Genomic DNA, 27,921 nt, shown 5'->3' on the forward strand with positions numbered 1-27,921 from the left:
CATCAGACCACATGACCTTTTTCCATAGCTCCACAGATGAATCTTTATGCTCCCTAGCAAATGGAAGTTGTTTTTTCCGATTAACATCACTAAGTGGCTTTCTTCTGGCCACACAGTTTAGTACCAATCCTGCAAGTTCGTCACATTGTGCATGTGGGAATGCTTTTTCTTTCACTATTAAACATGGCCGCGAGTTCTACTGTCCATTTTTTACGATGTGACCTCAAGCGTTTAAGTGATCTCCGATCACGATCATTCAAGATTTATTTCCGAACACATTTCTTCCGCTAAAGTAACGGGTTACCACTATCCATCCAGGTTTCACTATTGCGTTAAAACAGTTTTTAACTCAATTTCATCAATCTCCTTAGTTGTTTTCTTTGCTTGATGCAAGCCAATAATTTGCCCCTTCTGAAACACAGTAAAATCTTTACCATGACCATGTGATACGTCTTCCAACATCCGGTTGTTTAAGAAATGGGACGCTTCACACTGCATCAGTTAGAGTTAAAAGAAATGTTGCCAGCTGAAACATTAATTACTACAATAATGATCCAATAATAGGCTCATGAGCATCTGCTTATTTAAATCCTAACAGCGATTGTTTTTTTTTTTTGGCCAGACACTTTCTTCATTTGATTCAAGTTTTAATTAATTAATTGATGATAAACCATTTTGGTAAAATATTTAATTAAACTGTCAAATGGAATTCAGAAAAAATAACCACACTGTTCATAACCTCTAGTTTTTGCTTAAATATTACACTTGTTGGGCCCATAAAATGTACTAGAAAATTGTGGCTTGAAAAGAGTGGGAACCCTGCGTATTGTTCATGCACACACACTCATGAAACTTAAACGAAAAAAAAAGGGTCAAGCATGTTTTATAATCTATTAATCAGCATCAACTACAACTTTTTATATGCTATGCCAAAATTTGCATCATTCATGCCTACCATGCAGCAAATTGGCATAACTGCAAAACAAAACAACAATAATACTTTCCTTCTACATTTGACTCCATAGCCTACATAGATTGAAACAGATTTTCAGTTTAACAGCCTTCAAATAATAATCCCTGAAAAAATTAGATGACATGATTCATACCAGAGCAGACAAAACAAACTTTGCATGCAAGTGTGGAGAGGAAACAAAATGCAACTGCATTTAAAAGACAAAATTGTTTGAAAGCTGCACATGCTAATAACATCTGTCCAACTGCACATGTATGAAATTCATCTTAATAAAAGTAAAAAGTTACTTCTGTCATTATTGTAGCAGTAAGTCAACTCTGTGTCAGCTGTAATACTTTGATCTCTTAGGACTGCGGCTGCGATCTCGTCTGTGGCTCTTCTCTTTGTATTGTTTGTGGTCTCGGTCCCTGTGCTTGTCCTTGTCCCAGCCCCGCTCCTTATGTCTCTCTCTAGAGCGTGAACGCTGTCTGCCTTTATCCTTGTCTCTTCGACTCTCATCACGATCCTAGTATTCAAAAGACACAGTAAAGAATAAGGCAGAGAAGAAAATACAGACAGATTTACGCAAACTAACAATTGCACACGCAAATTGCTTTACTGTGCTGGAAATAAACCTCAGGTGGTGATAGAGTTGCCTTCAAATTTCTGTGCCATTAAACCAGATGTGTTATTATTCAAATATATAGTTATAATTATTTCAACAAATGTGTACCTTTGATTTCTTGTCCTTTCTCTCGTTGTCTGAATGCCGTTTATTGTCATGTTTCTCTCTGACATCCGCCCTCCTCTCATCCTCATCGTCTAAGAGAAGCTCATAACGGGAGCTTTAGGAAAAAAAGTTAAAGAATTTCTAAACTAAAGATGGAATTTGCTAGATAAAACTTCCATTCCAAAGCAGAAAAAAACTACAAAGTGAAATATAATTGTCTAAGTATTTTTGAAATAAGTTGATTAGAAGGATACTCTTGCTTGGTTTTAACTTTGTCCTTTAAAGCCAGTTTGGATTTGCTGTCCAAGTCTTTCTCATAGGCCTTAAAGTCTTCCTTGGTGTACTTCCCACCTAGAAATGAAGCACATACGGACATTAAAACCACTCTTCATTCAATATTTTTATTATTTAATTTATTCATATAAAGTTAACATAATAATGTTTTTTTTTTTTTTTTTTTTTACATATGCTCACCCTCATTTCATTACTAACCCGTCATTTATCCATAGAACACAAAAGGAGACGGTTTTGAAGAATCTTTATGCAGACCTTTCCATACAACATTTAAAGTGACCATGCCAATCTCCGAAAAAAGGATAAAAACAAAGCATTAATGGAATATTCCGGTTTCAATACAAGTTACTCAAATCAACAGCATTTCTGGCATAATGTTGATTACCACAAAAAAACAAAACAAAAAAAAAAACGACATCAAGTCCACCCACTCCTCTTTCTTATACACTCACCTAAAGGATTATTAGGAACACCTGTTCAATTTCTCATTAATGCAATTATCTAATCAACCAATCACATGGCAGTTGCTTCAATGCATTTAGGGGTGTGGTCCTGGTCAAGACAATCTCCTGAACTCCAAACTGAATGTCAGAATGGGAAAGAAAGGTGATTTAAGCAATTTTGAGCATGGCATGGTTGTTGGTTCCAGACGGGCCGGTCTGAGTATTTCACAATCTGCTACTGTTACTGGGATTTTCACACACAACCATTTCTAGGGTTTACAAAGAATGGTGTGAAAAGGGAAAAACATCCAGTATGCGGCAGTCCTGTGGGCGAAAATGCCTTGTTGATGCTAGAGGTCAGAGGAGAATGTGCCGACTGATTCAAGCTGCTAGAAGAGCAACTTTGCCTGAAATAACCACTCGTTACAACCGAGGTATGCAGCAAAGCATTTGTGAAGCCACAACACGCACAACCTTGAGGTGGATGGGCTACAACAGCAGAAGACCCCACCGGGTACCACTCATCTCCACTACAAATAGGAAAAAGAGGCTACAATTTGCAAGAGCTCACCAAAATTGGACAGTTGAAGTCTGGAAAAATGTTGCCTGGTCTGATGATGGAACGGGAGCTTCGTGCCCTGGATGTGCATCCCACAAATCTCCATCAACTGCAAGATGCTATCCTATCAATATGGGCCAACATTTCTAAAGAATGCTTTCAACACCTTGTTGAATCAATGCCACGTAGAATTAAGGCAGTTCTGAAGGCGAAAGGGGGTCAAACACAGTATTAGTATGGTGTTCCTAATAATCCTTTAGGTGAGTGTATTTCTGTTAATCAAAAACTGTGTGTAAAAATGAATATAACATAGATCCTCCCCTGAGTGATCTACACACAGTTCACCATTTTTTTCCATGCTGGAGCAGATACAGTGAGAAGAGTAATGTCTCAGCTTCGTAAGCATCATAAGTATTCTGTTGTTGGCTGTAAAAGTTAACTTAAAGAGTCTTCATGTACTCCCAGCATCAGAGCCACTAAAGACGCAGTGGACATGTTTTGTTTTTGAAGGAATTGGTGTATGTTTTTGCAAATCATTTATCATTTTGCTTTGTGAAAGATTGTCAATATAAAGCAGGATTTTCAAAAAATTTGATTCGCAAGCATGGATCGGTACCAACTGTTCATGTTCCAGCTTTATAGCCTGAAGATTATTGCACTTTATATTTTGTGAATGTGCTTGTTAGCTGATTCCATGGCTAACGCAGCTAAAGTTACCATTGTCTCTGTATTCACAGAGACCAGAGCTATGTCGGGGGTGGGGAGCAGCAGCTCATTTGCGTTTAAAGAAACATGAAAACAGTGCGTTTTAGATTCCACCCAAAATGAGGCATTTACAACATGGTATAATAAATGATCCATGGGGTATTTTGAGCTGAAATTTCGGACAAATTCTGGGGACACCTGAGACTTATATTACATCTTGTAAAAAGAGGCATAATAGATCTCCTTTAAGCCCTAAAATGGGGGATGTGTCAAAATAAATTATGGAAATCAACACTATGCCACAAATGCTGTTGATTGAGCTTAACTTGTACTGAACCTGGAACATCCCTTTAAGTATCATTAAATCATAATAAGAGTAGTTCATACTGTATGTGTGCTATTTTCCAAGTCTTCTGAAGTCATATGAACACTGTGTGAGGAGCAGACCCAAATTAGGATGTTTTGCATAAACCAAATAATTATATATATTTTTATTTAAAAACCAATGCGAATAAAGAAGCGTTTCCATCCCATATGTTTGAGAACAAAATGGTCACTTCTTGGGAAACTGCCGCAAAACAGAAATAAAACTGGAAGTTGATGCCCCGGTGGCTCTTTTATTAAATGTAATTAATTTCTTGCACTTTACTTCAAGTTTGCTAGCGTTCAGCGAGTCAGACCAGTAGCCAATCAATTTGATGACAGACTTTGGTATTTCACAAAAACCAGAGCAACGTAAATATCGCTGAAGTTCTCTGAGTGAATTATGTATTCACATAGCTTGTTAAGGCAGTCACATGACTTTAATGCATCTATATTCATTAAAAAAAAATAAATTCTATAACAATATATTCTGTAAATGTATTTCAATTGAAGTTTGTGCATGTCCTCTAACAAATAAAAAATGTAATTAAGAGAGCGTCGTTGTTTTTAAATGCACATTTTGGAAAATGTATTCGCATAGTGGTTTTTCTATACAGCATTTTTTTTATGCTAAATCACAAAACTTGCATAAAATTGGTTGATGGCAACTCCGCTAGTCACTATAAACTGCTGTTGAATTTAAACATTTGTGTGTACATACTTCAAAAATTCTCCTTTTGTGTTCCATAGAAAAAGATAACAACATGCAGGTTTGGAACTAAATGATGGAAGGCAGAATAGACAGAATGTAAATTCTTACCATAGATTGAGTATAGAGGATATAGATTATTTAATACAATTTTATTACCTAAAGATAATCCATGTTATTCCCTATTTAGTAATTAATCAGAAAACAAGGACAACATGAACTGACCTTTGCCCTTCCATTTTATCTTGGACACAGATTGGCTGAAGTCCACATGGATTCGCCGATCATCTATTAGGACATTATCCATTTTAAAGAACGCTTTTTCACAGTCTTCCTCCTTATCAAAATCAAACACAAATACATTTAACATGGTCAGAGATCAACCCTGCATGAGAAGCCACTTTCAATTAATCTGAAGACTTCACATCTTTAGTACCGAATTTCAGGCTCTAACCTAGTTATTTAAATAACGCACCGTTCCCTTTAAAGCTGACGCTATGGCAAACTCCTCCCGGAGTGCCGCTTTCTGAAGCCTGATCATGTGTGTTTACACCAGCTCAAACACTAAAACCGCATTGACCAGTTGAGTGTGTATGTGTGTTTGTGCGTCAAATATAACAGACAGCAGAGCTGCACCTCTCCTTCACGAGGCGTGCAGCGCATGCAGACAATATATTATTAAATTACATCCTTCTGCTGTTTAATGATCACACTTGGCCATATCAAGATTTGGATTTGAATAATTGCTGGTGGGCTGATGCCCATTCTGATCTCGAGACACTTGTGAAGTGTACGTTCAAGATGGTTACTCCGAAATTTTGTCTCACGTCCATCCTCTGGACTGGTGTGTGTTGATCGAACTGAAAAACACATACTTTCATGTGCAAATAGCCCCTCATCACAAGCCATTCTTGAGATTAACCTTCGAGGGCACTGCATACTGGTTCAAAGTCGATGCGCTGCTTGCACCGCTGAATGACTGATTGCTTTTAGCGCAGACAGAGGCACAAGGCATTTTGAGCCTTTAGGTTTCAAAGTCAACTGGGTGAAGGGTGTGATGTACCCAACTCTGTGACCATGTCAACACTTCTGACGGACAAAAGGACTCTATTCTATTCTCTGATGCTTGACAAGCTAGGTACTTTTAGCAGGCCTTGGGTTTAATGGCCTCCGCAGTCACCATCACCCCCCACTGGGTTTGTTCCATTTTAGGGATCTCAAGTGCTGGATCAACTCGAGTGTGCCTCGTCATGGTTGCTTAACTTCTTGTGTTGGCTGCTTAGCAGTGCTGGCTATTTGGAAAAGTTCTGCGTTTTCTTGGCCAGGTGAACAGGAGCATAGTTATCACAACACAGGCGTCCAACACCGGTTGGGAAGCCCTGTGCGAGTGTCGTCCATCCTTTGGTACCTGGACAGATGTGCAAGTGGCTTGGCACATAAATTGCCTTGCAGTCTTCCTAGCTCTCAGACGTTTTCGGTAAGCTATGCAGGGCTTTCACATTCTGATCTGGACTAACAATTCTGCAGTGCCATTTTGCACCCATTATTGGATCTGGCACACCAACTCTTCTGGTGTGAACTGAACTGTGGCGAAGATTTGCTCTTGCATTAGTGGTTCAGCCAAGAGGAATAGAGACTTCACCGTCAGGCAGTTCTGAGGATTTGGGAGGTATGCGGGGAAACTGAGGAGGAGCTGTTTGCTCCCCGGATATCATCGCATTGTTGCCTCTAGTACTCCATGACTCAGACTTCGCTAGCTTACAAATGGCCAGCGAAACGCAAGTATGCATTCCCTCCAGTTTGTTTGCTACACCATGTTATGCAAAATTCAGAAGAGGGAAACCAGAGTGCTCCAACTGCCCTTGGTTCCCGGAGATGGTAGGGCAGTTGGATGCCCTCTGTGGAGAATTCCATTGAAAGATCTGCTTTCGTAGGCTCGAGACACAATCTTGCATCCTTTTCAAAATCTGTTCAAGCTTTTATGTTTGCCCCCCTCCCAAATGGGGCTCTTCTGACACAGTTAGATTGTCACAGCCAGTACTCGACACCATAATACAGGCCAGAGCCCCCTCAATGAGATGGCTATATGCCTTGTTGCTCTCCAAGCAAAGACTTTCTCACTGGGTTGTTCACGCCATTATGCTTGCTTAGGATTTGCAAGGCGTACCATGTCCCATGGGTGTTAAAGCACACTCTACCAGGAGCATGACCTCCTGCTGGGCTTGCGGTGTATCATTACAGGACATCTGCCAGGCTGCAGGCTGGGTTTCCCCCAACACATTTGCCAGGTTTTTTAACTTGGATGTTTCCCCTCTTCCCGGATACTTCCTGAAAAGGAGAGTTGATTTCTCAGTGTTCACAGAAACATTGTGTTCTGGCTGTTGATTTGTTCATACCATTCCTTGACTCTACGCAGACTGAAGAACAATGTTTAAATACCCTGTTGGCTTATGACATAACTTAATTTTGTTGGTCTATGACCGTAAAGGACTTTATTTCCTTACTGCGGTGTGGATGTGAATTTCTGTGCAGCCATGCCCAGTATGGCAAGTGTCATTGTTATATTTTTAACAATGCGTGGTTGAGTTTCTCTTTTCCTACTTATTTTTCAAAATGAAGTTGAGAGTATTTCAACAACCCTAATGGCAAGTTATGTGTGTGTGTAAATCAGTAGCACAGAAAGATGGTACACATTTTCCCACAGAGTCAGCTACTGAAGCAGTAAAGTGACCAACTTGAAAGGGGATGCGATTCACACTAATGATTTCTCGCTGTTAAGGGACAGAGATATTCACTCTTCCCTTTAGTCAAAAAATCCTGATGAAATGGTGCTGTGCTTTTATTTTATATGCCTGCAGCGATGCGCACATCAAGGGCAGAACGTCAAGCGCCTTCTGCCAAGAGATTGGTGTAATTCTAAAGGACTTCAGAGAAAGTAACTCCTGCAAGGAGTTTCCCATAGTGTCAGCTACTGACGAAGCATCTCGTTCCCTCCTTTTAGGGGAACCAGGGTTAGAGTCGTAACTGTACACAATGGTTATCGGAGTTACCATAGACTTTGTCAGTTCAAACCAATCTGGCCATTCTTTATTGACCTCTCTCATCAAGGCGTTGCCATCCATAGAACTGCCCCTCACGGAATGTTTTTTTAGTTTTTAGCATCATTCTTAGTATATTCTAGAGACTGTTGTTTGTGAAAATCCCAGGAGATCAGCAGTTACAGAAATACACAAATCAGCCCATCTGGCACCAACAATCATTCATGCGATTATCTAATCAACCAATCATGTGGCAGCAGTGCATAAAATCATGCAGATATGGGTCAGGAGCTTCAGTTAATGTTCACATCAAGATTTGATCTCAGTGATTTGGACCGTGGCATGATAGTTGGTGCCAGATGGGCTGGTTTGATTATTTCTGTAACTGCTGATCTTCTAGGATTTTCATGCACAACAGTCTCTAGAATTTACTCTGAATGGTGTCAAAAACATCCAGCCAACGGAGAATGGCCAGACTGGGTCGAACTGACAAAGTCCAAGTAACACATAACCGCTCTGAACAATTGCGGTGACGAGTGTAGAATCTCAGAATGCAATGCGCTGTCTTGGCAGCACGAGGGGGACCTACACAATATTAGGTAGGTGGTTTTATATTTTTGCTGATCAGTGTATATATACACACATACATACATACATGCATACATGCATACACACACACCACACACACACAGGGAAATATTTCTAATTATAAAATGCATAATTTCTGTTTTTATCCACTTTTCGAATCATGGCATTCGAATTTGTATGCCTTGTTTATGCTCTATTAACCCATGTGCGACTTTTGGGACATTTTTGTCTTTTATTTTAGTTTTTTTCTATCATTTTGGCTGCACTGGATCATTTCATAATGCCAACGGCAAGGTATGTATTTTGGGGGGAATTTTGATATTTCAACCTCAGTTCCTACAATACATAGTGTACACAAAATAGTTACACTCAGGACCTTTGGGACAAAAATATCCCCTTTGAAACCCATTAAATCATGAATTCTATGATATGCTTTTATTCAGGAGCCCTGACTTCAAAAATGAAATCGTTTATATTTTCCACAGATGGTGCCATTTTTCTCATGAGCAAATACATGCTTTTTTCCTATTTTCCGTCTGCCAAATTAAAGAGCACTGCAGGCCAATTGCATAAATTATGCATAAAATTGTGTGGGCGTGTTGGTATAGATGTCAGAGTGCATTTTGTATGTGTGTATTGAGAAACTTGTGTGTAAAAAACAACAATGGCATTATGCAAACAAACTGGCATTTAAAAGGTTAAAATTCTGAAAATGAATGAATACTTGGTAGTTATTATCAGGACTGATGTTGGTTAAAAACATTAATTCATTGAAAGTGGAAAATACAATTCATATATAATATTATTATGGCAGTTTTTTTGACGCTGACATTTTTGTCCTCTAAGGACCTCTGAGTAACTTTATTGGCTATTAACTGTTACTTGTAGTGACCTTGACAGAGTAAAACAACTGCACAAAGTTTGAGATTGTCTAAAGAAGTGAAGTAATTTAAATCTAATTTCACTAAGACAAACCTTTTCAAATTCAATAAAAGCGTAGCACAGAGAATCTCCTGACTTCCAGTCCCTGATGATCTCACAACTGCAAACAAACACAGACGTGTCAGACCATTGACAGTAGACAACACTCTGCAGTACTTATCGACATGCCAAATGCTTCATCACTAAAAGTTATTTGCATGGGAGCATAATTACAGCCCAGTTAAGTATCTACCTCAAAAGTACAATGATCATAGTTCATGAACCATTTCTTTCAGTATACAGCCCTGATCTTTAACCACAACTATAAAGGTCAGACTATCCTTCTTACATTGCGATTTTCACCACATAAATTTTTCTTTTTTTTAACTTGCATTTGGCAAGTGTAAAAAGCTCTATTCTCTCACCATTTAATGGCACCAAAGCGTGAGAAGATGATCTCTAGGTCTTCATCTGTGGTGACAGGGTTCAGTTTACACACAAACAGCACGTTCTCGGGAGGTTTTATGTCAGCATCTGGCAGATCACCCACCTTACAATGACAAATAAACATTCAAAACATACACCGAAACAACAGCACCTTCACTGGGGTAGGCGAGTCATTGAAGATATGCAAGAGTTCTTCAATTCGGGACATTTTTGACTACTTAATCTTGAAAAATTAAACTTCTTCAAAAGGTTTCATCAAATGTCCTGGAATAAAGATCTGATCATGGTCTTGATCAAACTTTGTGGATTTTGCTATAATTTGTGATAAGAGTGGATTTTCAAGATTGTGCATGACGTAATGTCTTTTTTCTCTACTGCAGTACTGCGCAAATGGGTACCATTTGAAAACTTTGAATCAGAACTGTTCACAGAATGGCAATCACATCCGCATTTACATTACATAAAGTAACAAAACTGAAAATCTCTATGTTCCAAATGAATACCACCTAGTGGTAATGTAGAAATATGAATCTTACGTTTTTCGAATAGCACTCAAATAGTCAATTTGTAGAGCAAAAGACAGAATGATCTCAGGAATTAGAGTATTAGGGCACTATATAAACAATTCATTTGCTGACGATATAAAATTAAGCAATATCATGAATATTATGATAATTTTAATGTGCCTTTAATTTGGCCACTGTCTTTCCTTAAGAGTGTGTCTTTGACTCATTTTTAGTCTTTCAGTGCAGCACAATTAATCAAAACAACAGAATTGCAATATGGTCAAATATAAAACCACAAAAGGCTGTGATTTTATTACATGAATACATGGTCTGTTCACTGCAGCATGAGCAGGTAATGTACTGTTCTATGTTGGGCATGATACACTGTTTTCAGTGCTCTGAGAGAGGTAAGAGTACATTTATAAGCATAGTTCTGCAGGTTCAAACATTCGCGCAACTCTTAGGCTACTATATATATTATTAGCTGTATTTTTACTATCGGTTCAAATGAGGGTGTGCTAGTGTATGCCAAGGCCAGTTTCGTTCCCACTCTCACTTCCAGGGCCTCCTTGTAGGCTTACTCGGGGCCAACAGCCAAGCAACCTGGCCGCTGATAATCCTTGGGCCCAAAGGGGGATCGAGGTGGGTTCAAAGGAGGAGTTTCTCTGAGTCAGGTCAGAGGTCTCAGCAAGCATATTGTTGCTTAATTTGCCAATTTGTGTATCCAGCGCACAACAGTACAGGTTCTGAAACTATGTTAAACAATTTAGAGAATAATACAAATCAGTGTTCATTTCGAGGGATAGCTAGTCACCTGGGTCTGATCCCACAGCTAGAGTTTCCCTCTTACTTGTGAAATGGGCGGGGTGTGTGACAGAGTGCCATATTAAGTGTGGGTTTTAGGGCAATGCTGCAGGGCTTTTGGCTAAATTATGGGAATGCAGATCGATTTTGGTCTCACATCTCGAAGTCAGAGGCTATTGGCCACGGCTGACCAGTTAATAGCCCATGCTTTGTGTTCTGCAGAAGAAACAAGGCATACAAACCTTAGAAGGCATAAGGGTGAGACAATTATGAGAATTGTTATTTTTGGGTGAACTATTAGTTTAAGCTTCTAGTCCACTCAGAGAAGATATTTGACAAAAAATTAGGGAAAGTGCGTGGGATCACAAAATAGATGAAATGTCTGTGTTACAGCGCCACCTGCATTTGTTGGCATCTAGTGGAATGGACTCAAGGCTGAAACGCACGTTAAGCATGTTTAACCGGACCGCACATTTAAGCAATCGCATCAGCGGTACTGTAGAGTATGTTTCAACCATAACACTTTCCATGGACAGAGATCAAACAGAGCATAAGTCGCATGCCTTCAAAAACAGTAAAAAGAGTTTTAATGTTCAAGATTGTAAACATAAAATGTATTTTATTTATCAGATATTTATCTGTATATCTTTTTGTTATTTGGGGAGATTTTCTGTAAGATGAGATCAATATTTTATATTTATAATGGGTCCGCTCTGCTGTATGTGAATAAAGCGAGCTTTTTAATTTGGGTATTAAAAATGGCAGACAGCAGCCAAAAAAAATACAGTAGAACTTAGGGTCTAAAAATCATTCTAAAAGCGCAGTCACATTTACCTTTTCACAGCAAAATTCTGAGAAACAGAAAAGTTCCCCTAATTGAAGAATCAACCCCATATGTTTGCATTTAAATGATGCAATTTACCATCTCCAATAAAATGGCTTGAGTCTTTGCTTCTTTTTCCTTGATCAGTTCATCCAGCTCCTCTGTGTCTCTTCCATCCTCATCATTGATGGCTTCATCTGCTCCAATGCGACCACTCTGAAACATGCATGCATGACTTCAAGTATAACATCAGTTTCAAGTTACACGATCACAAGCAGTTAGCCCTAAATACAGGTGTAAACAGTGCTCAAATAATAATGTAACGTTGCTAAAAATGTATTTGCCCATGACACTCACATCGAGTTGTTCTTTAGTGGGTTCAGGAGACCGGTCTGGAACTGGGAGACCTGCAGGATCATCGAATGGGTCGTCTAGAATGACTGTGTGATTAATCCTGTAAAGACAAGACAGACAAAAACTTAAGCCCCTTTCACACCAAACATGAATATATACAACATTTAAGAATATTAACATCCATGACTATTCTAGGCCTGGAAGATCGCAAATGTTAAAATGCCCTGATATTAGCAGGTTTTCAATGATCATGAGAACTGTGTGTTTGGTGGTATTAACCATCAAAATATTACATCTGCGCATTCCATTTGCAGTATAAATGCAGCATAAGAGGCCATTCAAACAGAACACATTCTTGCATTGAAGCCAGACGCAACACAACGAATGGAACAGATTGCAGGTGTCTCGATTTAAAAAAGGTGAATACAAATGTAAAAATGCAGTACTCATTAGTTTAACCGATTAATCAGCAACAACAGTTGCGTGTTTGAACTATCGGCTATCTGAAAATAACAATGCTGATGGTTTCCAAAAGTTTTTTGTTTTGTTGGTTGTTGAATTCCTCCGTGGAAACAAACAAACAAACTCCAGCCGCTAGGTGGAACCAGCACAAAATGAAACCAAAATGCCGCCCAGCTTCCTTGGACGGTTAAGTGAATGTTCAGTGAGTCAGGCTGACTTGGCTGCAATGTGAAAATCACACCATGACTTACTCATTCCATTGACTTTATGAAGGACATCGCTTGCTGGGGGCAATGTAAATATTTTGCAGCCATCCTTAGTATCTATTCTCAATTTGGCCGGGAACATCAGTGCAAACGTGACCTTCAGTTGATGTAAGAGTTTCTTGCATTCCTTGAATTGATCACGTTTCTCTCGTCGAAAATGTTGAAGTTCTTCCAAGATAGCCTTTTATTCCTCGCCTAACACGAGATCTTTATCAGATGGTCTCAGAAATTTGGTCTAACATGTTTACATAGAAAAAAAAAAAAGAAAAAGAAAAGTGTAGAATGATGCAAAAAAACATTTGCCCTGGCCATTGTTATCAATTCTGACTAAAGTCTGTGCTGTTGTAATTTTACATTTTGGATTTGCAGTGGTAGAAGTCCATCATACCTGATGTCCTGATACGGGATGAAGTCAGTATCTACAAATGCCTCATTGATTTTAGTCAGCACGTCCATACCCTCCGTGACCTCTCCAAATACAGTATGAACGCCATCCAGATAATCCAGATTCTCTCCTGTGGTGATCAGAAACTGGAAGCCACAAGCAAACACACCAAAAAACATACAATCATACTTAAATCACATTAACAACACTGACAAAAGCGTATTGTTGGTGTAATTCAAAATACACTACCAAGTCAACAGTTTGGACACACCAACTAAATTTGTATTATTATATTGTATGATGTATACATCAAAAATGTCCCCCCAAATATTTATATTGGTTACAACACTGGTGTGTGTGTATATGCACTATAAACCTGGGAGCCATGCTGATCGCTGCCGTTGTTGACCATAGAGACTGTCCCTTTCTTTCTGTGCTTGATCCTGGGAATCTTCTCAGATTCAAAGAAGCGTGCCTGATCGCCGTACACTTTACTACATATGCAAACATCACCACCCCACAATACAGATGAATGTTAAACAATCTCTCTTTATAAAGGAATAATTCACTTCAAAATTGTCATTTTTTTCTTCAACTGAACACAAAAGATACTTAGCAGAATGTTGATGCTGCCCTTTTCCATTCAATGAAATAAAATGGTAACAAGGGGTCACATTTATAAAACACACACATATGATCAGATTTGATCCTAAATTCAATGGATGTTATCCTACGTTAAAAGTGAGGAACAAACTGGGATTTATAAAAAGCAACTGACGTGAAAAGCATTTTGTGTGTCAGTGCGCACTGACTTAAGTTTCGAATGACTTCTACTGATGCAAAAGTGTGACCTTATTTAAAAAAAAAAAACTTTGGACCACTGCCAGGTCACAGTGGACAGTTTTACCTGTACGATACCAAAAATAGAAAACAAGTGATCGATAGTTACTGCTGGTTAGGATTACCATAGAAAATACACCTTTTATCACTGTGGCTGCCTATAGCCCCCTCTATGTTTGTTAAATTTCCGAGTGAAAAATGCTGGGCACAGAAATGCATAAATTCGTCGACTACATACTCTACAGACATGTTTAGTAAGTTCTGCTCTCCATTTTATGTGCAGCTGCTATCACTGTAGTGGACCTGTTTTTAGATAAACAACACAAGTTTTCGCTTAAACGCCCCAGTGTTGCGAAGGCTGCGTGAACTGTAGCTCTCGTGCCCTATCATGAACACGCACAGAAGATCAATAGTCAGTGAACAGTTTCACTAAATAATACATTTGATTTTGGTTCATTTCTCCCTCTCCCAAAAACTGAAACAACCCAAATACACTGGAGATAAAGGTTTAAAAAAATGCTCCCTGACCACAGGCAAAATGAAACCATGTCACGTGAATGAATTGGGAATTTCTGTCATTAGTCAGCAGAATAATTTATCAAACCATACCGCACAGTCTATCTATCTATCTGTCTGTATGAATGGATGTATATTAGGGATGGTCATTTTGTCTACTTGAATAATTGTAGAGTAGCATTGACTGTATAATATAATAACATCCGGAACGCCCTCAGAAGTAAATGGAAGGCAAGAAATATAGGGTGTGGCTTCAAGTTTGCTGCAAAAATCATTGTGACAGTTGGGGAAGTGATTAAGACATTTGAAAAGTCTAGCGAAGCCAATAAGTACCTGGCAGCCAAAATTCCATGCAGGAAGTCTACGGCAAAAGATTGCAGTAGAGACCAGGGAGACACTTCCCGCAAGCCAGAATGAAAAGCAACAGACTTAATGGGTCTTTGTCTAGAATAGGTGACTTCACTGCTAAGGACTATATGTATGTTAAGAGCGGACAATGATTAGTCACAAGAGTAGAGAAGTGCCTAGTATACAGCCACTGTTAAGGTTACGATAAGGTGGAGGGATCTATGTATTGCGACCCTTTGCGTTAAAGGGGAGGGAGAAGGGGGTTGTATGATTTGGGGTACTGGTTGGTTGTGTTTAAGTTCAGAGGAAGGGCCAAACGTTCGTGTTCCTTAAATGGTACGGTATCAACAGATATCCCTGGTAAAGAGAAACACATCAGCAGATAGGGTAATATTAGGAGTCATAAACTGGAATGTTGGGGGACTAAATAATCCTGTGAAACGAGGGAACGTTTTTTCACACCCAAAATCTCTAAAAACAGATATAGGTTTTATCCAAGAAAAGCATATAAAGGGAGTAGACAACAGGTAAAGAGCTAATTGGATTGCACAGATATACCAGTCTACGTTTACTATATTAAAGTGTAGATTAATCAATTAGACTATGATACAACTATAATCAGGAAAGCGTGGGAAGGAGACTTAGGTTTAGTTATTCAGGAGGAACAAGAAGAATGTTTACAGAAAGTAAACACATGCTCAATAAACGTAAGACATAACTTAGTTCAATTTAAAACTTTGCATAGGCTTTACATGTGTAAAACTAAACTACATACATTTCCACCAGAAATATCACCTGATTGCAATAAATGCAAAGCTGCAGAAGGAACACTAATTAATTTGTTATGGTCATGTAGTAAACTCCAGAATTATTGGACTGACATTCCCTCTCAAACACTCATAAAAGGGAGGTTAAACTAGATCCATTTGTGGCTATACTAGGGGCAAAATGTGAGCTTTCATTTAATAATAGTGAGCACCAGTCTCTCTCATTATTTATGTTTTTAACAAAGAGCTTGATCCTTCAGATGTGGAAAGTGGATACAGTTCCAACATTAGATATTTGGTTAAAAGAGCTGGTGAACATTCTACATATAGAGAAATTAAAATCTTATTGAAAAAACAATGTGGAAGCCTGTATAGGACTACTTAGGAATATAACTGCTTTGCACTTTTTCACATACTGTATTCTTAATGCTTATATTGAGCAAATGCTGTGACTCCACACTGTGATTTCATCTGACTGCCCTTTCTTTGTTCTATAATTTATTTATTTGTTTCTCTCTTTCTTTTAGATATATTTGACACTATTTTGTGTTTAATTCTTCTTCTTTAGTTGAATTCAACTACTGTCAAGTTCCTTTTTGGACCTTATAAGTGTTGAACTGTATACCTTAACGGGGAGAAAAAAAGAAAAGAAAAAAAAAAAAAAACTTAACGTTGCACAGTAGTATGTACCGGTGCCATAGTACTAACACGTCCTCAAGCGTCACAATATCACTGGTGCTACAGTGTTTTTCATTAAGAGAGAGCAAGGCATACTCAAGACAAAACAGCCAAAGACCTTTCCCTAAGGGGCCTTTCACTCCGAACGTGTCCTCCTTTTTCTTTGCAAGCAGAAGGATGGACTTCTTTGGCTGTCGAAGACATGAGCTAGATGGAAGCCTTTTCAGCGTCTTGTGCAGGGGCGATGCATATTTTTTTTTTAAACAGTTTTTCTATTTAAAATGAAATCCAGCCTTTAAAATGCATCTCAAGGCCACCCTGTTCTGTTTTATTCATTGTACTGCATCAGTCGTAGCCCAAGAATGCGATTGGACTGTATGGCCCGTAAGTCGTCATTAGTCCTTGGCACACATCCAAAAATGTGTATTTTTATCTTAAATTTGATTAATATTCAATCTTTAATTTTACAAACTTACCATCCATACAACTCATTTGCTATATTCCAAGTTTTCTGAAGTCATACAATAACTTTGAGTGAGAAAAACACAGAAATTTAAGCTGTTTTTAGCCATAATCAACTCACATCACATTCACTTGCGCTTACAGTTGCGCATACTTTTATGATGCTTATAGACACTTTTGGAGCTTGACAGCACTTGGTCTCCATTCACTTTCATTGTATGGAAAATAGTAGCGTGAACATTCGGCCTAACATCCCCTCTTGTGTTCCACTGAAGAAAAAAGGTAATTCATGTTTGAAACAAGTGAGGGTGAGTGTATAATGACAGAAAGGTCAGTTAGCACACAAAATTAGCTCTCACCAGAACACAGATTCTCCTCCTCTGCCTGTACCAGTGGGGTCACCCATCTGAATGATGAAATCTCTCTAAAAGGTGGGCAGAACCATTGAGACATCTTAATATGAATACTTCCACCACAATTTGCAGTGACATCATATTCCTGCATTATTAATATACATTGCACACAGAATGAAAGACATTTCTAAACATATACCTGAACATTGTGAATAAGACAATAGTTGTAATATTTGATTTTGCACAGCTTCAGGAAGTTCAGGGAGGCTGTAAATGAAAAGGACAATATTCGTGAGGTCAAACATGGTCATGTAATCAAAGGCTCTTGCATCATTTGTTAACAAATATTAAATATTGAATGTAATGACTTTCAGGCATTTATAAATTAGACACTTTTAAGGCCACTGTATATTTTCTCTTCACTCAGTTATACAATTAGCAAGTTCACAGTTTTTAAGAGCAGTTTTTTTTTTGTTATTTACTGCAGTTATTAAAATTATTTGTGTATAGATTACAACCGTATGCCGAAAGATCAGGTTAGATGTCGTGACACATATATACTATCATCATTCACTCTACCAGGACACCGACGCAGAACGTTTTTGTAATGGTTTCTGCTGTCGACAATTCCAAAATCTCTGTATTTGTCAGGATTATTTTCTTGAGTAATTTAAGCGTTGAACAAAACACGTGATATTAGAAATTCATCTTCTCTTTTACCAAAGCTGCGTGTGTGTAATACGTTTAAACACTTCTTCTGACGCTATATGTTACTAATGATTACCTTTCGGTCTCTCTTCAGAGTACAAATCGATCACAATATCGCCTAACGTCGTTTCCAACAGAACCGCCATCTCGCGAGTTCATCAGACATGCGCCGGACAGACACTGCACATGCGCGCTAAGAGGCGCAGATACCACCACGTGACACCACTGAGTTCAACGCAAAGATTGCAGAAAAGAAAAAACAAGAGAGTTTAATATAACAACGATGCACATCTAAATAGACACTTCGGCCCAAACCATTATACATACAGACAGACTGTACTGTGACATGTGTATTAAACTCAACATGTAATACACGCCCAATGTGAACAACTGCTTTGACAACTGCTTGAGGGGTAAAAACAAAAAGATTAAACGCGGTCTCTAAAACGAACAATACAAAAGTTAAAGCAGAAAACAAGCTTATGGTCTATGAGACTTTCCTCCACATCTCTAAAAGTTATTTGTGTGTGTGTTGGTGTGATGTTTTATTTAAATAGATCACCAGTACATTATTCAATATTCTAATCAACGTATGTAATGGAAAAACAAGGTAGCCTACAGTTTAAGTCAGAAGTTTACATTCACTTAGGCTGAAGTCATTAAAACTCATTTTTTAACCACTCCACTCCTCATATTAGCAAACTATAGTTTGGCAACTTTGGCAAGTAATTTAGGATATCTTCTTTGTGCATGACACCAGTAATTTGTGCAACAATTGTTATTAGACAGATTGTATTAGACAGATTAATCTAGGATTAAATGTCAGGAATTGTGTGTATTTGGCTAAGGTATATGTAAATGTCTGACTTCAACTGTAGTATATAAAAACTTGAGAATAATCATAAAGTGTAATGTACAAATAACAAACTGGATAAAATTATTTTGAGCCCTTTAGGGTAATTTCTTTGAATATGCCAACAGAGCAGTAATAAATATTACAGACAATTCGCATTGTTATATTTTATCTATGTATTTTTCACTCAGTGTAATTTTTATGCAAACACCTGTACTCCTACTTATTCATGCGACTATCTAATCAGCCAATCGTGTGGCAGCAGTGCAATGAATAAAATAATTCAGATACGGGTCAGGAGCTTCAGTTAATATTCACATCAACCATCAGAATTGGAAAAAAAAGTGATCTTAGTGATTTCGACTGAGGCATGATTGTTGGTGCCAGACAGGCTGGTTTGAGTATTTCTATAACTACTAATCTCCTGGGATTTTCACACACATCAATCTCTAGAATTGACTCAGAATGGTGCCAAAACCAAAAACATCCAGTGAGTGGCAGTTCTGTGGACAGAAATGTCTTGATGAGAGAGATCAACGAAGAATGGCCAGACTGGTTTGAGCTGGCAGAAAAGCTACAGTAACTCAGATCATCTCTCTGTACAATTGTGGTGAGCAGAATAGTATCCCAGAATGTCAACTGTCAAAACTTGAGGCGGATGGGCTACAACAGCAGAAGACCATGTAGGGCACTTTATTTGAACAACAGTGTTCCTTGTAAAGTGTGCAGTGAATGTATATTAGAGTTATTTCATGCTGACACAATATCAAAGTTAATAGACTACTAGTCCTGCCTCTTTGTATTTTCATTTAGATCCTGTATTTTTTTAATTATAGTGGAGACTGGGACAATATTTACAGGCCCAAACAATGGTTAGACATATTTTCATGTTACCTTTTTACAGTTAAGCTGTTTTATGAATTGTTTTGTGCTTCATAATTGTTTTGCTCTATCAATTTAGCTGAAATGGATATCACTCTACTTAATGGCAGGTTCACATTGTGACAATATACCCCACAATTGGGGCACATTGTTACAAAAGGTCATCATGTGCTAAAATTTTTTTCCCTGGGCTATAGCTGGAAATATTTAATAGGTTTTTTTGTAGCCTAGACTTTAAGATACGGAAAAACACTATGTTATACTAGCAGGAATTACAAAGAGTGATTTTTAAAAAAATGTTTAATCCAAAAATGATGGGCCTACTTTCACTTTTGGTATAACATCCCTCTTTTTACAAAATACAAATTTTAGGATATGCAAACATTGATCACAGATATCAAACATTAATTTATGTGTTCCATGATTGTCACATTATATAGCCCTGTATTTATACTGTCTATATATATATATATATATATATATATATATATATAAAAGAGAGAGAGAGAAAGAGAACACTAAACTGTTACCCATAACTAAAGCATGACAATAAATAATTATTGAAATGCAATGACCAAACATGTATTTATATTAATTGCTGTTTTATGATTGGACCAGACATATGCAATTTATTTTAAATTAAATGGCTAAAATGTTATATTAAATAAAAGTTAATAAAATAAAAAATAAATAAAAGTTACAGCCATTGGTAAACACTTCAAAGTGTAATAGACTCTGTTCAGGCTGCTTGTAGGTTCAGAAACAATGTGTAATTTACTTAAAACCTCAGGAATGTAGCTTTTCAGAGCTGTTTATATGTTAATAGCCACCATGAATATTTCGGAAACACAGTACATTTTTGTTAGTAATGGTTATGGTCTATCTTCTTAGTTATTACTCTGAATATATGCAAATATATCTAGTTAAGGTAAATAAATGGACAATATAATGTATAAATGATAAATGTATAAAATATATAAAACCTATATATGTGTTTGTGGTTTCGGTGTCTTTCCCTTTAAAGGAATCTTGCAGTAAAAGGTTCTCAGGCAGGTCAAGACAAGTTTCTGTAAACAAATATCAAAAATAAAACTGCATTTTCACAAACAAACAAATTTGAAGACACATGTATTTACATGTGATCGGAATGTTTACAAAAGATTCCTTAAGAATAATTGATCCCAGTGGATATCTGGTTCCGTCTCAGGGTCAGGACAGCAAAATACTAATATAATGCTGCTGTCGTTTTCAGCCAGGCTTTTTTCTGTGCTCTGTGATCACGTTCCAGAGTTTACATAGAACTCCACCTCTGGAACACAAAGAAACACAATCACACATTACTTATTGTCACTTTTTATTTTACAAAGTGTAAAACAGAAGCTTGAAAATCCCAAAGTGAATGTGAATTTGTGAGAATCTTACCAAGAAATGTCCAGGTCAAATTTTGCACAAAAATCAAAAGAAATAAACAAGAACATGTTGCCAATTTTAAGGAGTATTGAGATACTTTGCAGTGTGATATTATTTTCATGACAATAAACATTTCCTCAAATTTTCTTTAATGCAATGTGAAAAAAATCTCCTTATCATTACTGTAATATAGTCATAAAACTATATAACTGGAATTCCACAGATCCAATAATACCATAATATACTTAATTTGTAAAGTACACCGATGAGCCAAAACATTATGACCACTGACAGGTGAAGCGAATAACGATGATCTCCTAATAAGGCCACATGTCAAGGTCTGGTTAGATTAGATGGTAAGCAAACAATCAGTTCTCGTAGTCATCGTGTTGAATTCAGGAGAAATGGGCAGGAGTAAAGACCTGAGCGACTTTGACAAGGGCCAAATTGTTATGGCCAGACAACTGGGTCAGAGCATCTCTGAAATTGCAAGGAAATCATAGGGTGATCCCAGTCAGCAGTGGCGAGTTCCTACTGACAGTGGTCCGAGGAGGGGCAAACCACAAACCGGCAATATGGTGTTAGGCGCCCAAGGGACATCGATGCATGAGGGCAACAAAGGCTATCCTGACTGATCCGAACCGACAGAAGGTCTACTGTGGCACAAGTCACAGAAAATTGTAAAGATGGTTACGGATGGAATGTGTTACAACACACAGTGCATCGCACACTGCTGCGTATGGGGCTGCTTAGCTGTAGACCAGTCAGAGTTCCCATGATGACCACAGTCTACCGTCGAAAGCACCTACAATGGGCATGCGAGCATCAGAACTGGAACTTGGAACAGTGGAAGAAGGTCACCTGGTCTGATGAGTCCAGTTTTCTTTTACATCATGTGGGCAGCCATGTTCGAGCACTGTTTACCTGGGGAAGTGATGGCACTAGGATGCACTGTTGGAAGGCGACAAGTCGGTGGAGGGAGTGTGATGCTCTGGGAAACCCTGGATCCGGCTATTCATGCGGATGTCAAATTGACATGTGCCAACCTACCTAAACATCGTTGCAGACCAGGTACACCCCTTCATGGCAATGGTATTCCCTGATGGCAGTGGCCTCTTTCAGCAGGATAATGCACCTGCCACACGGCACACATTGTTCAGGAATGGTTTGAGAAACATGATGAAGAGTTCAAGGTGTTGCCCTGTCCTCCAAATTCCCTATATCTAAATCCGATTGAGGATCTGTGGGATGTGCTGGACCAACAAGTCCAATCCACGGTGGCTCCACCTTGCAACTTACAGGATTTGAAGGATCTGCTGCTAATTTCTTGGCACCAGATAACACAGGACACCTTCAGGGGTCTTGTAGATTCCATGCCTCGGCGGGTCGCGCTGTTATGGTGGTACGCGAAGGACCAACAGTATATTACGCATAGTGTAATTATGTAAAATATAATTTCTTATTTTAAATTTCTTATTGATTTGGTGGTGAAATATGACCCAGACATGTTCTTGAAAGCTTTTGTAAGATTCACCTTTTTAGTAACTAGCAGCAGAAAGCCAGGACTACTGATTTGATTTAGATAAAATCTAGAATATTACAGATGTGTCTACGTACCGTAATCTCAAAGTCTTCAAGTCATCTCTTGTGACATAATGAAGGATATCATCAAGGGTGTAATCTTCAGCTAAAATCTATGATATGGAGGGAAAAAAATTATTTCATAACACACTGTAAAAATCTATGATATGGAGAGAATTTGTTTTAATTTCACAACACATTGTAATCTTGTAAAGGACTATACTGTTATTTCCACCTAAAAAGTGTTATTTATATTTTGTGTGTCAAAAACAGTTGTAATTTAGTTTTTCAGAACTATTATCCTTTCTCTGTGTCGCACACCGGACACATCTGGCAGACGACATGGCGCGATGTGTCAGGTGTTATAGTTCTGAAAGTTATAGTATCTTTGCATGCTACATTAAGCTCTTTAATCTCAAATGATCAAGGAAATTCTGATTCCTCATGATATGACTTCTTGAAAAAATATTTCCATAGTTGTTGTTTTACCCTCTCTATGGAATCTACATCTGCCCCGTGAAGTTTGAGCCATTCCAGAAGTTCCTGGTCTTCATCTCGTTCTACTGAACTCTTCATGTTCACAAGGGGAGCAGGAATATCTCCTAGAAACACAGGGATGAATTTATGATGTTTATAATCCTGATGTTCTTATTTAAGTGTCCAAAAATGAAAATGTATTTCAGTGTGACATAGGGCTAGGTGATAGGATGATGTTATCGGATATTGACGATCTCCCTATGTCGATTTCGAGACTCATTGATAGACGATGATTGACAATATCGTTAAATAGCAAAACCATGGATCTGTCAAGTTGCACGATATATTAAACAGAGGTTGAATCCAGCTCCTCATTCACAAGCTCCTCGTCCAAATGCAGATCTGCATTTCTTGAGCGTGTAAAGGCCCAAGTATACTTCGTTTTTGCGTGTTCCTGATCACCTTGCACCTGGTCGACCATGTTGCCTTTGTGAGTATACTTTTCTCACCACAAATTAATAGGAACATGTTCGACACATGCACACTAATCAAATCAAATCCCTTTATTGTCACTCAACCATATACACAAGTGCAACAGTGGGTGAAAGTCTTGGGTGCGGTTCCAAGCAACATAGCAGTCATGACAATCTACAATAAATATCTAATTTACACATAACACAATTTACACATCTTGGTTACACAACACAATATACACCTAATAACATACAATATACACAAAATAAGATACACTTTATACAATAAAAAAATATATATATTTATTGGGAATAAATATGCAAGTGTTGTGTTGACATTCAGTCTGTCGGCTGATAGTCAGTTGCCAGTGTGTTATTAAGAGAAAGTATAAAATGTTAGAGTCCAGTCTGAGACTAATAAAGTGAAATGTCGATATATGTATTGTGAGCGATCAAGAGTTCAATGTCTGATTGCTTGAGGCAAGAAGCTGTCATGAAGTCAGCTGGTGCAAATCCTGATGCTGTGGTACCGCCTGCCTGATGTTAGCAGTGAGAGCAGCGCATGGCTAGGGTGGCTGGAGTCCCTAATGATTCTCCAAGCTTTTCTCACACACCGCCTGGTGTAGAAGTCCTGGAAGGAGGGAAGCTCACCTCCGATGATGTGTCTGGCTGTTTACACCACACTTTGCAGGGCTTTGCAGTTGAGGGCGGTGCTGTTGCTGTACCAGGCAGTGATGCAGCCAGTCAGGATGCTCTCTCCAGTGATGGTGAGGACCAATGTGAGGATGCAGTGGTTCATTCCAAACTTCTTCAGCCATCTCAGGAAGAAGAGGCACTTGTGAGCCTTCTTCACAATGGGCTCTGTGTGGATGGACCATGTGAGTTCCTGTGATGTGGACACAGAGGAACGTGAAGCTGCTGATCCTCTCCACCACTGCTCCATTGATGGCGATGGGTCTGTGTTCTCTGTCTGTTCTCCTGAAGTCCACCACAAGCTCCTTGGTCTTACTGATATTGAGGGAGAGGTTGTGCTACTGGCACCAGCGTGTAAGAGTGTGCACCTCCTCTCTGTAGGCCGTTTCATCATTGTCAGTGATCAGACTTGCCACCCTCATTTCATCAACGAACATTGTAGCTGTGTGTTGCCACGCAGTCATATGTGTAGAGGGAGTACAGGAGTGGGCTGAGAACACAACACTGCCGAGCTCCAGTGTTGCGGGCCAGTGGAGAGATGTTGCTGCCCATTTTGACCACCTGGCATCTGCCCGACAGGACGTCCAGGATCCAGCTGCACAGAGAGCCGTTTAAGCCCAGAGCCCGGAGTTTCACATCAAGCTTGGAGGGCACCATGTTGTTGAATGTTGAGCTGTAGTCAACAGCATTCTCACATATGTGTGGAAGAGAGCAGTATGTAGTTTATATGCAATGGCATCATCAGTGGAGCGGTTGCTGTGGTAAGCAAACTGCAGTGGGTCCAGTGAGGTAGGCAGCACAAAGCAGATGTAATCTTTTTTTTTCTCCCCTTTTGTCCCCAATTTGAAATGCACTCAAATTCATCGTAGTGGCGTAGTGACTCGCCTCAATCTGGGTGGCAGAGTATGAATCTCAGTTGCCTCCGGGTCGGAGACGGCCAATCTGCGCATTTTACCATGTGGCTTGTTCACGCTATTCTCCACATCATCAACTCACCTCATGCCCCACCGAGAGCGAGAACCACATTATAACGACCACGAGGAAGTTACCCCATGTGACCCCACCCTCTCCCTAGCAACCAGGCCAATTGGTTGCTTAGGAGACCTGGCTGGATTCACTCAGCACGCCCTGGATTCAAACTCACGACTCCAGGGGTGGTAGTCACTGTCTTTACTTGCTGAGCTACCCAGGCCTATTAGCTTACATTTATACTTGCAAGTCGTACATTTAGAAACAAATCAGCCTTTCCCCCAATGTTTACATTCACTTTAGACATCACTCTCTGTGTTTAAATGAATACCTCACCAAGACGAGCATTTTGGCGGAATTATGATATGTATTTTATGTACCGTTTAGCATTTTCGGAACACAAGTGCATATTGTAATCAAATGGAGCAGCTGTTACAAGATCGCTAGCGAATGATAAAATTACATGCTCTGGATTACTTTCAACAGCAGAATAAGAATTTTAACTTTCTAATAAGTGACAGACGCCAAGGCTATCACAAATATAGCCGGTTCTTTTTTTGTTATTGACGTTTTCATCAGTCTGCTTGTCCGGTCGGGCAAGTAAAGTTCTCTTTCACTTCCCCCTTCAAAAATCTAATTTTCCCAGACAAGTGTTAATGTTGAGCCCAGATTAAATATTGTATTCAACATTATCAAATACATTTTTTTTCCTAAAGTAAATGTACCTTGTTTTAAAGGAGTTTTCAATATTATTTTGGAAAACAAGCCAAATAAGACAAATTAAAAACATATTTTGGGGCTAAGACTACACTCTCTCACCTTTATGTTCACTTCGATCCATCTTTAACTCACAAAAAAACTCTCATCTTAATAGAGCTGCATATCACATATTTTCTTCATGATAATATACAATGAACATGACACATATATTATGATTCCCTACGTCACGAGCCATCACGTTATACTCTAGCTGCGGTAAACGTGCGAGATGGACGAGCATCCCCGTGCCAGAGTCTGCATCAGCCGAGATAAGATTCAATCTCTTCCCCGGTCACTTCACGCAACTCATTGACGCAGCACTGAACCGCAAAGGGAAATGACAGTTTCTGAGTTTATTTTAATAGCTTCCTTATTAATTGAACTTTAATAAAGGATGCTTTAAAAATATAGCACTGGGGGGTTTCAATGCGAAACAGAATGTGGCACAATCATTTTTTATCTCGATTATCTTGTTTTCATAATCGTTGGAGCCAAAATCGTAATTGAACATAACATTTGATTACTCGCCCAGCCCTATGCCACAGTTATGCAAGAAGTCGCCAAATGTTTGGAAATGGACATCCAATCGCGTCCAAATTGAGAAATTTTTGTTTAAAAAAAGTGTTACCTGAACCTTTGCCATGTCCAACCTATACTTAGGCTTCTCTTACTAACCATAACTAATGTAGCCATGCTTTCCTGCCTTCACATTGATGTAAAATACCCCTTAACAAATGTGTAGTGGCGCCACTGCTCTTATGTCCTTGATGAAGCTTGAAATTATTAGGACAAAAACACATTATTAAACCTTTAAAATATCTATGTGGTTCTCACTCTCGGTGGGGAGCGTGGCGAGTTGTGCGTGGACGCCGCAGAGAATTACGTAAAGCCTCCACACGCACTAGGTCTCCGCCGTAATGCGCTCAATAAGCCACGTGATAAGATGCATTGATTGACGGAGTCACTATGCCAACACAAGGACTTTAAGCGCATTGGGCATTCCAAATTGGGGGGGAAAAAAAAGCAATTTGAGTTTGGGAAAGCATGATGTTGAGTAAAAGATGAGAGAAATATAAAATTTCTTGGGTAAACTATTCCTTCATTTGTGTGTATAAGTGTACATTTCAGACTGACCGATGGGCACGGAGCGACCCTTCAAGAGTTTGATCTCCTGTTCTCTCTCCTCCAGGACTTGCTGTATGATGGATTGATACTCTCTCTCTCTTTCTATTAACTCCTCCAACAACCTACAGCACACAAACACACACACAGAGAGAGTGAGAGAGAGACGCAAGTCAATGAGTTTTTCAGAGTGGTCGAGATACAGTTAAAGTCAGAAGTTTACATACACCTTAGCCAAATACATTTAAACGCAGTTTTTCAGAATTCCTGACATTTAATCATAGAAAACTTTCCCTGTCTTAGGTCAATTGGGATCACTACTTTATTTTAAGAATGTGAAATGTCATGAATGATGTCATGAGTAGATAGAATGATTTATATTTATTTCAGCTTTTATTCCTTTCATCACATTCCCAGTGGGTAAGAAGTTTACATACACTTTCTTAGTATTTGTTAGCATTTCCTTTAAATTGTAAATTGTGACTTGGGTCAAACATCTTGGGTCAAACATTTTGGGTAGCCTTCCACAAGCTTCTCACAACCAGACAGAACTGGTGTAATCTAGTCAGGTCTGTAGGCCTTTCCTTGCTCGCATACACTATTTCAGGTCTGTCCACAAATGTCCTATCGGATTGAGGTCAGGGCATTGTTATTGCCACTCCAATACCTTGACTTTGTTGT

At 38.8% G+C, this 27,921-nt stretch overlaps 2 protein-coding genes across 2 annotated transcripts in view; both read right to left on the reverse strand.

Annotated features, from left to right (window-relative positions):
• Positions 1-568: 568 nt before the first annotated feature.
• On the reverse strand, positions 569-18,190 carry ppil4 (peptidylprolyl isomerase (cyclophilin)-like 4). Its single transcript, XM_052095309.1, has 13 exons — positions 18,098-18,190; positions 17,513-17,580; positions 17,320-17,384; positions 13,726-13,843; positions 13,353-13,495; positions 12,240-12,336; positions 11,982-12,098; positions 9,728-9,852; positions 9,357-9,423; positions 4,981-5,092; positions 1,937-2,033; positions 1,686-1,797; positions 569-1,478 (listed from the first exon to the last, which is right to left on the reverse strand). The coding sequence occupies exons 1-13, from the start codon at positions 18,165-18,167 to the stop codon at positions 1,296-1,298; spliced, it is 1,374 nt and encodes a 457-aa protein (XP_051951269.1). The 5' UTR covers positions 18,168-18,190; the 3' UTR covers positions 569-1,295.
• A 1,849-nt stretch (positions 18,191-20,039) lies between these two features.
• Positions 20,040-27,921, reverse strand: part of map3k5 (mitogen-activated protein kinase kinase kinase 5) — a 92,139-nt gene continuing 84,257 nt past the window's right edge. Inside the window, exons 27-30 of the mRNA XM_052095307.1 lie at positions 27,253-27,365; positions 23,237-23,349; positions 22,784-22,860; positions 20,040-21,065 (exon numbers count right to left, since the gene is read on the reverse strand). Of these exons, the coding sequence (XP_051951267.1) occupies positions 21,005-21,065; positions 22,784-22,860; positions 23,237-23,349; positions 27,253-27,365 (364 nt within the window). The 3' untranslated portion in view covers positions 20,040-21,004. The remainder of the gene's footprint in view (positions 21,066-22,783; positions 22,861-23,236; positions 23,350-27,252; positions 27,366-27,921) is intronic.

Source organism: Xyrauchen texanus, chromosome 28, assembly GCF_025860055.1.
Source record: "Xyrauchen texanus isolate HMW12.3.18 chromosome 28, RBS_HiC_50CHRs, whole genome shotgun sequence".
Classification (NCBI taxonomy): Eukaryota; Metazoa; Chordata; class Actinopteri; order Cypriniformes; family Catostomidae; genus Xyrauchen; species Xyrauchen texanus.

Bases quoted from the DNA above. Each gene is read 5' to 3' on its own strand.
- ppil4 (XM_052095309.1), bottom strand. From the start codon at position 18,167: ATGGCGGTTCTGTTGGAAACGACGTTAGGCGATATTGTGATCGATTTG. The intron at 13,844-17,319 runs GTGAGAGCTAAT...TTGCATATGTAG, and splicing joins GGAGGAGAATCTGTGTTCTG to TAAAGTGTACGGCGATCAGG. The intron at 1,798-1,936 runs GTATCCTTCTAA...TTTTTCCTAAAG, and splicing joins AAAGTTAAAACCAAGCAAGA to CTCCCGTTATGAGCTTCTCT.